Source organism: Hetaerina americana, unplaced genomic scaffold, assembly GCF_022747635.1.
Source record: "Hetaerina americana unplaced genomic scaffold, ioHetAmer1.1.p SCAF_76, whole genome shotgun sequence".
NCBI lineage: Eukaryota > Metazoa > Arthropoda > Insecta > Odonata > Calopterygidae > Hetaerina > Hetaerina americana.
This window is the reverse complement of record NW_027287383.1, coordinates 1,845,814-1,858,619: the sequence shown is the minus strand read 5'-3', so window position 1 is coordinate 1,858,619 and position 12,806 is coordinate 1,845,814. Positions and strand designations below refer to the sequence as shown.

The 12,806-nt window shown below is 36.2% G+C and overlaps 2 protein-coding genes across 2 annotated transcripts in view; one reads left to right on the top strand and one right to left on the bottom strand.

Moving 5' to 3' along the window:
* The first annotated feature begins 6 nt into the window (after positions 1 to 6).
* barc (RRM1_TatSF1_like and RRM2_TatSF1_like domain-containing protein barc) overlaps positions 7 to 12,806 on the top strand; it is a 60,519-nt gene continuing 47,719 nt past the window's right edge. The window contains exons 1-3 of the mRNA XM_071596132.1: positions 7 to 532; positions 931 to 1,093; positions 5,946 to 6,148. Of these exons, the coding sequence (XP_071452233.1) occupies positions 35 to 532; positions 931 to 1,093; positions 5,946 to 6,148 (864 nt within the window). The 5' untranslated portion in view covers positions 7 to 34. The remainder of the gene's footprint in view (positions 533 to 930; positions 1,094 to 5,945; positions 6,149 to 12,806) is intronic.
* LOC139697416 (regenerating islet-derived protein 4-like) overlaps positions 10,412 to 12,806 on the bottom strand; it is a 36,814-nt gene continuing 34,419 nt past the window's right edge. Inside the window, exons 2-3 of the mRNA XM_071596109.1 lie at positions 12,086 to 12,391; positions 10,412 to 11,190 (exon numbers count right to left, since the gene is read on the bottom strand). Of these exons, the coding sequence (XP_071452210.1) occupies positions 10,916 to 11,190; positions 12,086 to 12,391 (581 nt within the window). The 3' untranslated portion in view covers positions 10,412 to 10,915. The remainder of the gene's footprint in view (positions 11,191 to 12,085; positions 12,392 to 12,806) is intronic.

The window sequence follows — 12,806 nt, the reverse complement described above, 5'->3', positions numbered from 1 at the left end:
GTGAAATTTTACAGTGGCTCACGGTTTTACGAACATGGAGAATAAGCAGGAAGAATCAGCCGATGAAAACGAATCTAATCTGGAAAAGGATGAATCATGTTACACTTACGAGGGAACTACTTGTATCTATACTGATCCAAACACACATATTCAGTATGAGTGGTGTACAGAAAAGGAAAACTGGAAACGGCGGTCATCCGGCGTAGAGGAAGAGAAGGCTAACTCGTCTTCTCTCCCCATCAAGTTTTCGAAGGAAGATACTGGTTCAGATTACGTGTATGATGGCGAAACATATGTCTACGTGGATAAAAGGGATGGCGTAAAGTACAGTTGGGATGCCAAAAAAAATGAGTGGGCCAAAGTACCATCAGATGATGACAGTCGTGCGAAAGGGGTTGAGGATGCATGCTCGCTCGTTGCAGATTTGAAAACTGGAGCCTATAATTTATCAGAAGATAAGCATTATTACACCGATCCAAGCGATGGTACTGTGTTCGAATGGGATAATGAGAAAAAAGCATGGTTTCCTAAGGTAAGAAGTGGTTGGATGGAGCCTATTTTTTAAGACTATAAAGGAAGAGGTATCGTCAGGAAATTTCTCCTTCGTGACATTCATTGCCCAAATGTTAGTCATATATGAAATTTGTATATATATGGTGAAGTAGCGCTGTTTAATCAGTTAAAACGAATTCAGTGTGTAATTTTAAATTCACTTTCGCCGTGGAATTCGGTGTTGTATTGGTAATTGACATCCAAATAATTTGAATTTATTTTTTAAGTATTTTTCAATTCAGTAAGATGAGAATTTACTCAGATTTGATTTTTCTAATGTTTTTACTAAGTTTTGACTCGATTGACATTTTAATGTTCCCTTATTTTGTCGTTGATTTACAAAATCATTGAATATATGTCCTCCAAATCATGTTACAGCTTGATGAAGACTTTCTTGCTCATTACCAAATGAGTTACGGGTTCAATCAGGGAAGTGAGTCCGCCAAAGTAGAAGAAAAGTCATCTGAGAAACAAGCGTCTAATGATATAGCTGATTCACAACAGAGTTTGCTGAAAAGAAAAGAGCCACCTCTACCACCAGGTAATAGATTTATAGACAGTCACTAGAATAACGATACAGTTAATAGTGTTGAGCAAAATTCAATTGCAACAATAATTTACAATTGGAAAGGGTTTTATGAAGTCAAGTAAAACATTTTATGAAATAATTAAAGTGGCAGTATGTATCTTATGCTAAACGGTTATTTTACATTTATTTGCAGAACTTGAAAGACCGTAAAATGCGTAGGAATAATCATAAAAATTTCATATTCTTAACACAGATTAAGATTGAAAAATAGACGTATTCTTTATGCATCAGAATAAATTCAAGAGAGTGACATGAAATAAAAGTAAATTAATCGTCCTGTCATATCATTTTGTTGCAAGCAAATGTGGTTTTTTAATGTTAGGAAGAATGGAGATATTGAAAAAACGGCAAAACGATATTAATTACACTAGCACATGAACTTGTTTTGGGTTAATGATAGTAAGTTTTTGTCAGCAAGAGTCAAAATTGCATCCGTCATAGAATACCTTGGAGCAAAAATTCATTAATGAGAGAAACCTAATGCAATGTAACCATTTAAAGGCTTACCCAAAATTCAAATTGTCCATTTTTTATCCTACATGCTAACAAAGTTCAGTTTCAAAGCAGGCATAAAATCATAAAACTAGGTAACTATGAAACTACAGGCCTAGAATATGCACAAATTAATGCCGAAAACTTTAATTATATTCATATTGAAGATCATTGTTCAAAAATTGATTATTAAAATGAGCAATATAATTACTTAAAATAAATTATTAGTTTGTTTGAGTAAGGGTATAGGCCTAATATAATTGAATAGGCCTTTTGTACCATTGAACCTTAGAAGTAGTAGTAGTTTTGAGGGGAGGCGACCGACAGCTAAGGTCATTTGCGCCATAGGGGATGGATAGGAAAGGATGAAGGGTGGAGAGAAACCCGGCGTCGGCATTAGCCTACTCTTTACGAAAGGCGCCAAGGGGTCCGCAGTTTAACGTCCCATCCGACGGACGGCGTACTCACTCAAAGTGCCCTCCACAAAGCACCTCAAGTAGGGATCGAGATACCTCTGAAAAATATTCAACACCGCCGGGATTTGAACCCGCGCCCTCATGGTGGGAAGCCAGTACGTTAGCCCCCGCACCATCTCGATCCCCTTGAACCTTAGAAATAATAAAATATTACACCTAAGAGACAATTCTTATGGAGAGGAGAGAGCCTTAAGTGAAGGATATAACATTTTATTTGGAGGAAGTGAGTTGTAAGATATTTTTCAGTACTTAATCCCATCAGAGTTATGGAGCACCAATCATTAACTTGGTCAAGACTATTTTATAGCACTGCATATTTATTTATAAATGTTTAAATCATTATAATAAAGTAGGCATTTACATCAATTAACCAGGATTTATGGGTATTGAATAATAAGTTTAAAAAAATGGCCCTAGTGGTGTTTATGGAGAAAAAGTTAGGAATGGAAATCTGTAGAGTGAGTGATCTCCCCATATTAGCTTTTGGTAAAAAAATATAATTCTGCATCCATTAAAAAAGAACCATGAGCTTCATAAGCAGGCAGATACTTTCCCAACAACATGGTATAATTACACCAATTGCTTTTTAGTAATCTTAAGTAAATATTGTGGACTTGCATAATTTTTGCAAAAGCATTAATAATGAATTCTTGCTAGGTACCCTAATTCATTAAGTCAGAGCTGCTATGAACAAAATCATGCTGTGCAGGAGTAAAAAGTAAAAAAAAATAGAAGGAAGGGTTATCTGGCCAATGGCAGACTATAGTAATTTAGTGAGTATACTTTGGATAACAAATGTGTGTTGTACATGCATAATATTATATGTTAGCTCATATTCAAAAACACTTACGCGCATGTGCATGCCTATATATAAATCCAGCAATAATTGGTGTCTTTGACTAAATCAATGCATTTTATCTTCAAGTGAAAATATTCTGGTGTTTATTCACAAAACAATGTCCATAGGTTGATGGATAGGTGAGGATAGAGCTCATTTAATACCAAGCTCAGTGGTGTGTTATATTCCACCTCTTCTGTATTGGTTTTAGTGTAATATTAAGTGTTTTATTTTTACTTTCTGGCCTGTCAAAAGCCTTCCTTAATTTGGTAAATCCTCTTCAATGAAAGGCTATGGGTGTCATGTGTTCCTTAGATGTTATCCCAAGGTCTTGGATTATCCACAGAGTTACGCACTAGATTAAATGGTAGGGTGCCTTATCAGTAAAAAAAAAACTTTGACATTTATCAAATTCTTCAAATATTTTGGGTAAAATGGGGAAAATAACCAAATTTTGAAAAGGTTTGGAATTTCAATTAGGAATATGAGGTGGGAATCAGGAATTTCTAAGGATAATATTTTTTTTTTAGGTATGAGATCAATTTATGCTTGGAAAAGACCATTACACCGGTGGTAACTGACAAAAGTGAAAACTATAGTCTGGCCGATTTCAGATTTCCAGTGGCTTGCAAAGCAGTGAGAGATGTTTCTAGAAAAATATATATAATTGAATTGCAAAAATTTGGACGATAAATCCCAAAAAAGGATTCCGTATTCATTGAGAAAATTGAGAATAGAATACATAAACTAAATCCATTACAGCAGACTAACAACACTCAAGAGAAAGCCCTTTTACAGGAGAAGTACCCTATAGAAAGTGTCATGTTTAATGAAAAAATGTGAAAGGATTAAATAAATTTTAAAGACACAAATAAGAATTTTAATGTGTAGAAGCACCAGAGTAAGGAATATATGTATAATGATGCATTTGAAAGCTTCAAATCATGGTAGTGACAAGATGAGAGATAAATGACAGATGGAGGTGTATTCCATAAACTGGGTAGAGATATTTTAGTGTATATTTGCCACTATATCTAGCCTTATCATTTAGCTCTGATACACTTGATGCCGCAAGATCCTAGCCCAGATATTGTTGGAGCTCTGTACCAGTGAGTTGTCATGCAGAAACAGCGCCCATTTTGGGTTTGGTTGCAGTTACAGTCAGTTGTTCTTGGGACTTGAATGTCAGTGTCTTGCAAAATGTGCTCCCCTTTCAGGGTGTTATTTCAGCATGACAGCTCTATGGCACGCAGGTTATATTGCATGGTTGAGTTAAGGTTGGTTTTTGATGGACCCAGACACTGTTGTAGCTCTAAGCCCTTACAAACATAACTAAAATTTCCTTAAACCCAATGCTACGAGGGTTGCTATTTATATTTTGAGCCTAATAATGAAAAGACAGTAATTTATTGTTGAAAGTGGCTTTATTGTTTTTCAAAGTATTCTCCATGATAATCAATACACTTTTGCATGCGCTCGAACCAATTTTCATGACACTTTTTCCACTCTGATTGAGGTACCTCCAAAACATGGTTTTTGAAAGCATCAACGGCTTCTTCAGGCCACAAAAAATGTAGGTCACGCAATTTTTTCTTGATAAACGTGAATAAAAAGAAGTCATTTGGTGCCAAATCAGGGCTGTACGGAGGGTGATCCATCAATTCGACGTTTTGGTCAATCAATAGGTGGTTGTTTCAGCTGATCTGTGAGAGCTTGCATTGTCATGATGAAGGATGATCCTTTCTGCTGTTTCTTTTTACGTATTTCACCAAACACTTCTGGCAGATAAATGATTGTGTGCCATTCAGAATTCACGGCTTTGCGTTGCTCTAACGGTACGGTTTCCACATGTCCAGTTATTCTGAAGAATCAGGCGATCATTTGTTTCGATGTGCTTCGTGCACGAATCACTTTTGTTGGATTTGGCTCATCTTGGAAGACCCATACAGTGTATTGTGGTTTTGTTTTGGGTTCATATGTATAGATCCAAGATTCATCACTTGTGTAGATGTTATACACAGCTTTTGATGCACTGCGATTGTATTTCTTGAGCATTTTTTCACACCAATTGACACAAGCATCTTTTTGAACTTTTGTCAAATTATGTGGAATCCAACGCAAACAAATTTTTTTCACGGCTAAATATCATGTAATATCTTATTGATGCTCGACATACTATTCCCCAAGGAACACTATATGTCACCGTAAGTCACATGACGATCTTCCTTGACTAGTCAAGCAGAGCCTCAATATTTTCTGACACAACTACTGAATTTGGACGGCCATGATGGAATTCCTTATACCAGCGTTTTACAGTGGCAAAGGATGGGGCTTCATCGCCAAAAGTGGAAGTAAGTTGATCGATGCACTGTGGTCTTTATAATCCACGTCAAAAGTCATAAAAATCATCGCACGAATATGTTCACGAGTTGACTCCATTTTTTTGCTGATACAACATTTTCGAGCCACTGTAAACAACAAAAGTTATGATCAAACGACAAAATGTTCTGAAGAAATTAAGCATTAAAGGGGTCAAACTTTCAGATGAAAATGCCAGATGGCACCTAGAGCACTTAGTGTTGTCAAGGCTCAAAATATAAATAGCAACCCTCGTACATATCACAACAACTTTTCCTTTAGTTCTGCATACTTTCCACCTCCACTAATTCCATCCAAAATGCCTCTTATATTCCCCGCTCTATTTTGCTTTCCCAAAATTATCCCCCTTATTACCTTCTTCAACACTCCAATGATTTTCAATATCTACTACATCCAATTGTACTACCCTCTTCAAAGTCTTACAACAACCTTCTTGTCATTCTTAGAATGTCTTTGTTTTCCTTCCTCTCCATTACATCAAACAGCAATAAATTGTTGTCCATATTAAAGAATTTTAATGCGGTGTTACTATAAAAACTTGCATCACTATAAGGTAAATAATTGTGGCTATTCATAAGTGTTACTCTATTTCAATATGCTTTCAATTTTATTTTAACAGCTTGGTTTGAAATTGATGACCAGCACAACACCAAGGTGTATGTCTCTAACTTACCCTGTGATATGACTGAGACTGAATTTGTGGAACACATGCAAAAATGTGGCTTGGTAATGAAAGATCCAGATAATAATAGAATGAAGGTTAAATTGTATACCGATTCAGAGGGGAGATTTAAGGGTGATGCCCTCTGCACCTACATCAAGGTAGGCCATAGTTTTAATGATTTGAGAGTACGCTAAGCTCCAGTGTAAAATGTTAAGATTATTATTGTACTTATGTATTTAATCTTTTGCAGTCATCCATATGAATCTTAAAACTTCATTAGCAGAGAATACTTTTTCTGTCATATTGTTATAAAAGTCATATTTAATCAAATAGCACACCGTATAATTTCAAAAAAATATTTCTTTTCAATGTGTCACCTTCCATATTAAAAGAATGGTCATTTATTTTTTCTATAATTTATTTCTTTATGGATTTAAAACTGTATCAAAACACATACCTAGACGACAATTTTTGCACCATTGTGGGGTATCCTTTCTTTTGAATTACTCGTCAATTGGTGCTTCTTTTTTTATAGTAATTTCTACATTTTTAGGTGATATCTCATTTGTAAAACTCCTTTCTGTTGGCTGTATCACAGTACCTGAATTCCTGCCAGAAATTTGATTGTTTATGACTTTCCTCTGTTTCAAAAACAATCCCTCTACCATTTGAACTTGAAAAGTGATATCTTTTGCCCTAGCATTTTCTCTAATAATTATTCCTGAATTGAGAACCGTAATATTCAAAATCTTGTGAAATAGTTTCAGATACCTTTTATTCAGCCATTTTATTTTGATGGGATAACTCTGTAGTAGCCAACCTTTTGAAATTGACACACCTGGTATTGTGGTTATATTTTAGGAGAAAACCTGGTAATCTCCTTTTCATACTATTCAACTGTCATAACAGAGATATTTAGAAATAATGTCAAAAAATTTTCATCCTGCCTCTCCATTTTTGATATCATATCTGTATTCTGTTGTACACTTTTTTCTTTCTTAGCAATTTTCTTTTGCGTATATTGGCATACCCTTTTGATTCGATTTTCGTGTGCTACCTGCCGTTGATTGCGAAGCTTTTTTATTCTGAATCCATCTTAAAAAATTTAGTAACATGTTGTGAAATTTGAAGAGTGTATATAAGCAAGTAAAAATATATTTTTAATTATATTTGCATTGCATTAAGTACTTGCATAGTTGGTAACAATCAGCTCAGTGTCAAACGAGCATAGTCCCCCTGTCTTTTAAAGAGATGAAATAGGCTCGTGAGACCATTCTGTTTTCACTGTGAAGGACCTGCATCTACTCATTCTATAATGAGCCTCTCATACTTAGGGATAAGTGGTGGGAATGCTCACTTATTCATTTATGCTCATCTTTGATTTCTCATTGGAAATTTTGGGGCACAATGATGCAATGTGATAACAAGTGATACAATGTGGTTATATCACCTATTGAGCTCTTGATAGCATTTGCACTCATCTCATAAACAAACTTCTTCATTGGAAGTTTGTGTGATGTGTACAGTGCTTGCCCTGATTATAGCACTATCTCACATTCATAAGTGAGTCATAAAAGGTGCATGGAAACATTGTGTGTCTGCAGCTTGTTGAACAAAAACATATGATGCATGGATGCAAATAGTATGAGAGAGGAGAAGTTGTGGGAAAGAAGAAAAGGTAGAAGGCCCAAGTCATAGTAGTTGTAGTTATTAGATGGTCAATCAACAGCTCAGGTAATTTGGGATAGGTGGGTAATTTGATAGGGATAGAATGTTCAGGGAATGGAGGAAAGATGGAGAGGAACCCATTGTCATATAAGCCTACTACTTGGCACCAAGTGATCCACATTTTTATGTCCCATCTGAAAAATGACATACTTACATAAAAGTGCTCTGCACATAGCACTCAAAGTAAGGATTAAGATAACACTGAACAAAATCTTTCTACCTCTGGGATTCAAACCCAGGCCATTGGGGTGGGAAGTCAATTCATTGGCCAACAAACCATTCCAAACCCCTGGGAGGCCCTAGTGAGATAGAAGGACACAAGGTGGAAAAGAACCTGAAAGATGATTAAGATAGGAAGCCCAATCCATATATATAAATAAAGAGAAGGATTAAAGAGGGAAACAATAATCCCATAGGCATGGAATGAGGCCGAAAGAAATAAGTTTGAAGTAAGATAGAGATGGAATGAAAATTAACTGGGAATTTAAATGCATACTGTCAGTCTTCAAATCAGGAATGAAAAATATGGGGTGTCCACCATTTTGGCATCTGTACAATCTCCCCCATTAGATATGATGAAATATTGTAGGTTTAAACATTCCTTATTTTTATGTGTGTTGCAAAAAAATAGTTGTAAATGTACTTTAACATTTTATGGTTTTTGATAATACTTACTGCTAGACAGACCTAAAATAACATCAGAAATCCATTTATATGAATTTAATTTTATGTACTTAATATGCTGGGCATGCGTGAAGAGTCATTGGCATGTTTTTCACCATCAGAGTTATTTTATTTACAAATACAGGTTCAATAATTTTACAAACTATTTTCTCTGAGATTCTGGATTGTCTCACATCAATCATCTGCATCTCATGCCCTTATACATATATCTATGGGTGAGTGATGTTTGCTGTGATAACTTTGTATTGTTTGCATCTGAACAACAAATGTATAGGAAATTCCATGAAATCCATAAACATTCATTAAAGAAAGGTATAACAGCAAACATTTGAGCAATCATTGATAAATCCTGAAATTGGGAAACTTATGAATATTTTCTTCAAGTCATAATGTTTCGCACCCATGGATGAAATATACTACCTTGATCAAAAATTTCCCGGAATTTATTCAGAAAATTAAAAATACAAGTTTATTCATCTAAATCTATATTGTCCCCTTCAAAGTAATCCCCATCGACTGCAACACACTTATGCCAGCGCTTGATCCAATCCTCGAAACATTTTTTATATTCGGTTTTCGGTATGTCCATCAGTGCTTCCTGCGATTTTTCCATTACTTCCTCTCGGCTGCTAAAACGCGTTCCCCGTAATGGTTTTTTAACTCGATTGAACAGAAAGAAGTCACAGGGAGCCAAATCAGGTGAATTCGGTGGCTGTTGGATGGTATTTGTTGCATTTTTCGTCAAAAAATTACGAATAATGATAGCACTGTGCGACGGTGCGTTATCATGGTGCAAAATCCACGAGTTTTCTGCCCACATTTCTGGTCTCTTTCGGCGAATTGCTTCACGCAAACGTCTCATAACGCCCAAATAATACTCTTTGTTTACTGTCTGGCCTTCTGGCAAAAATTCATGATGCACTACACCGTTGTAATCCATGAAAACCGTCAGCATTGCCTTCTTTTTTGACTGAAAACGACGTGGTTTTTTTGGTCTCGGCTCATTTGGTGAACGCCATTCACTTGCCTGATGTCTGGATTGCGTGTCGTACTCATAAACCCACGTCTCGTCTCCAGTAATGATCCTTTTGATGAATGTGGGATCGGATTCAGCCTCGCAAATCATGTCTTTTGCGACGTCAACACGGTCTCTTTTTTGCATGAAATTGAGGTCTCTTGGCACCAACTTTGCTGATACACGACGGAAACCCAAATCATTAACCACAATGTCTTGGGCGGATCCATAGGCAATGTTCAAGTCCTCCGCTATTTCTCTGATGGTTAATTTGCGGTTATTGACCAACATTTCTTTTACTTTATCAATTTTTTCACCGACTTTCGATGTCGATGGTCTGCCACTGCGTTCATCATCTTCGATTGACTCACGACCACTTCTGAACCGCTCGTGCCACTGGTAAACGACCGTTTTTTTTAGAGAATCGTTGCCGAAACACTTTTCCAACATTTCCAACGTCCGTGCGCCACTAAATCCGTTTTTTACGCAAAATTTAATACAAGTTCGTTGTTGCAAATTTAAATCCATTTCTGAAATTGTAAAAAATCGCCAACACACACAGAGATAGATGTACTCTTGGCTACGTAACTTTTGCAAATGTCAAGTTATGACACTAAGATTTAAAGGGAATATCAACAACAGATGTACCAATTTAACAAAAAAAACAGAACTCAAATCAGAACGATGGGAGCGCCACACGGTGGTTATTCCGGGAACTTTTTGATCAAGGTAGTAATTCATTTCTATAAATTCAAATTTGGTAAGTTTAAACTTTAAATTAGGATAATAATGACTCATTGGGACATTATTGAGTTCTAATAGAGACTCTCTCTGATATTGGATTTTCCTTTAATTTTTGGATTTAAAAAATATGCATCAAGGAAATGCATTTTGGCCCATCCATTTATTTGATTTCATACTGCAAGGACCATGAAAGGAATGCTGTTTGAAGTCATCCATAGATAAATGCCAGCAGCAACACATTTTTTTAATTTCAAAAGTGATCAGTTAATATTATTGATTTATGGCATGTACATGAATTAAGAGCACCACACAATCAAATGCTCTCGGCAAGCTTTGGTAGGATAGGTTGGTGTAGCATCCAACTTAAAATGGCCCCATAATGTTGTCTTTAGGCAGATGAATGCTTTAATAAATGTGCATTAAATGTACACTCATTTTTCTCATAACAAAGATTTAATACATATAATATTTGTATGGTGTTTATACAGTTGTTCTGTATGACTTTCACATTTTGCCCATGATCATACTTTTTAGATGTAGAAAACTACCATATTAAAAACTTTGACCGAAAAGATAATACATTTTTAAAATTCTTTTTTCAATTGGCAACAACTTCCTGGAATTCCAGTTTTTGTTCTATAGTGCATAAATCTTTTTTACAACACTTTAGTAATAATTGGAAATGTTTAGCCTTTCATGGAAACATTGAATATCATCCAACTTGATATTCTCTGTGATAGAAATTGTCCTTTCATTATGAAGCCTCCTTCCCATTGTCACCATTGTACAAATTATGATGATTTGGTGCCCGTGAAAGTGGAGCTTCACAGATGTAATGCCGCCTGATCAAGCAAGAATCATGAATCCATCGATAGCGACGGACAGGGTCCATGAAAGTACACTCCCAGTGTGGATTCGACATTGATCTTCTGGAGAAGCCATGATATGTAAATGCTTGACCAGTGCGACCCCATACCCATTGGCTTCGCTTCCAGTCATAGATTCCTCCAATCCAGCGCTCCAGTGAGGCTGCAAATGGGAAAGAAAGAGTTCATATTTTATTCAATAATAGGATAAATGTGTGCTTCGAACATAATCCCTTAAAAGTTACTTTGAATGATTTTATAATGGTTAACAATTAATATTTGATTCATTAAGATATGATTAAAATCAGTGTCAAATAATTCATCTGTGGGAAATAATATATATTAATATAATTATTTTATATTCATAAGAGACATCTTGCTATCAATAGACTGGCATGGACCAATCTTGCAGTTTTCATTTATATTAATTATTTTGCATTAGTAATGAGTGTTATGCAATCAGAGTTAAGAATTTTCATTTTCCAGCATATTGATTTAGTAACAGCTGCATTCATATCCCCACAAGGTGGCATACTCAATGAGAAGGTAGAGCTTGTATTGACAATATTCGAGAGGTGAACAAATGTTAGGAGTGAATCAGAAGCAGAGAGAGAGTTGGCCCATTTGGGATTTCAGCTCGAATGCCCTAATTGGGAGATGAGTAAAAATCATGAAACCTAATTAGATATGTTGCCATACTTATTAGGAGAAGCAAAATTTGACTTAGGCCTTTTAGTAATCGTTGGAAATTTTGGTTTAAGTTGGATTTTAAGAGGCAGAGGAATAAGCCTTTGTCCAATGGACCAAGTGCTTCATAGATGATTATCCATAGATGATAAATTTAGAGATTGTAAGGCCAAGGAAAAAAATTAGGCAAGGACATTCACCACTGGGCTGGCAAAAGTTGTGTAGGACTCTTTTCTAGTGTGGCATTTACTGTAATCCCTTTCAATTCAATGCAATGCCAATTCAAATAACCATTCAGTGGCACAGGTCAATAAGTGGTGGGATAACAGCTTGTCGTCATCTCTCTGACAGCTTCGTCAGTTTTGACTTGCCTGTCTCAGGGCGGTTCAGGTGAGCCCTGATTGTCCCATCCTCCCATGCTGTCTCGAGGCTGGCCAAATGGCTCGTAGGGTCAAGGTCATTACATGCAAAGTGTGCCTCTTGCCAGTTGGCCATCATACTGCTGAAGTGATAGCACCCATTTCCTAGGCGGATGAAACCCTTATTGGGGCAGAAGTAGCGGGGTGAGGGCTTGGATTGGAAGTGGTGTGAATTGCCTTCCCGGTGGTGCTGAAAATACCTCCAATGAGCATGGCCACCTCCAAGTCTCCGCTCTGGGGTTGTCACCTTTTCTTCATCTGCAAAAACAATGAAGGGGGAATCATTGAGTATTTGCACTCAGGATTAGGCAAAACATTTGCCAAGGATAACTTTAAGAGCCAATGGAATATTTTTCCAAAATATTTAATTGACTCCCAAAAACTCAAAGTGGAATTAAGTGTCATAAGTGACAGGTTTGGCCCCTTTACCTTATTAATATGCCTATATGCACCTGAGAGTATGCGGCATGAGGCAGTTAGGATGGTCAAATTAAAACCAATTCATTTTGTATTATTTGCTAGATCAAGAGTGTTGGCTGGAAGTGAGTCAGACCATGGTATTAAAGTCATGTTTACTTTGTCGCATTGGCACAGTTTCGATTCAAAATTAATTTTTTGTATAACTGCTTGTGATTGTAGACTTGATGTCTATTGTCACTTACAATATAGAACA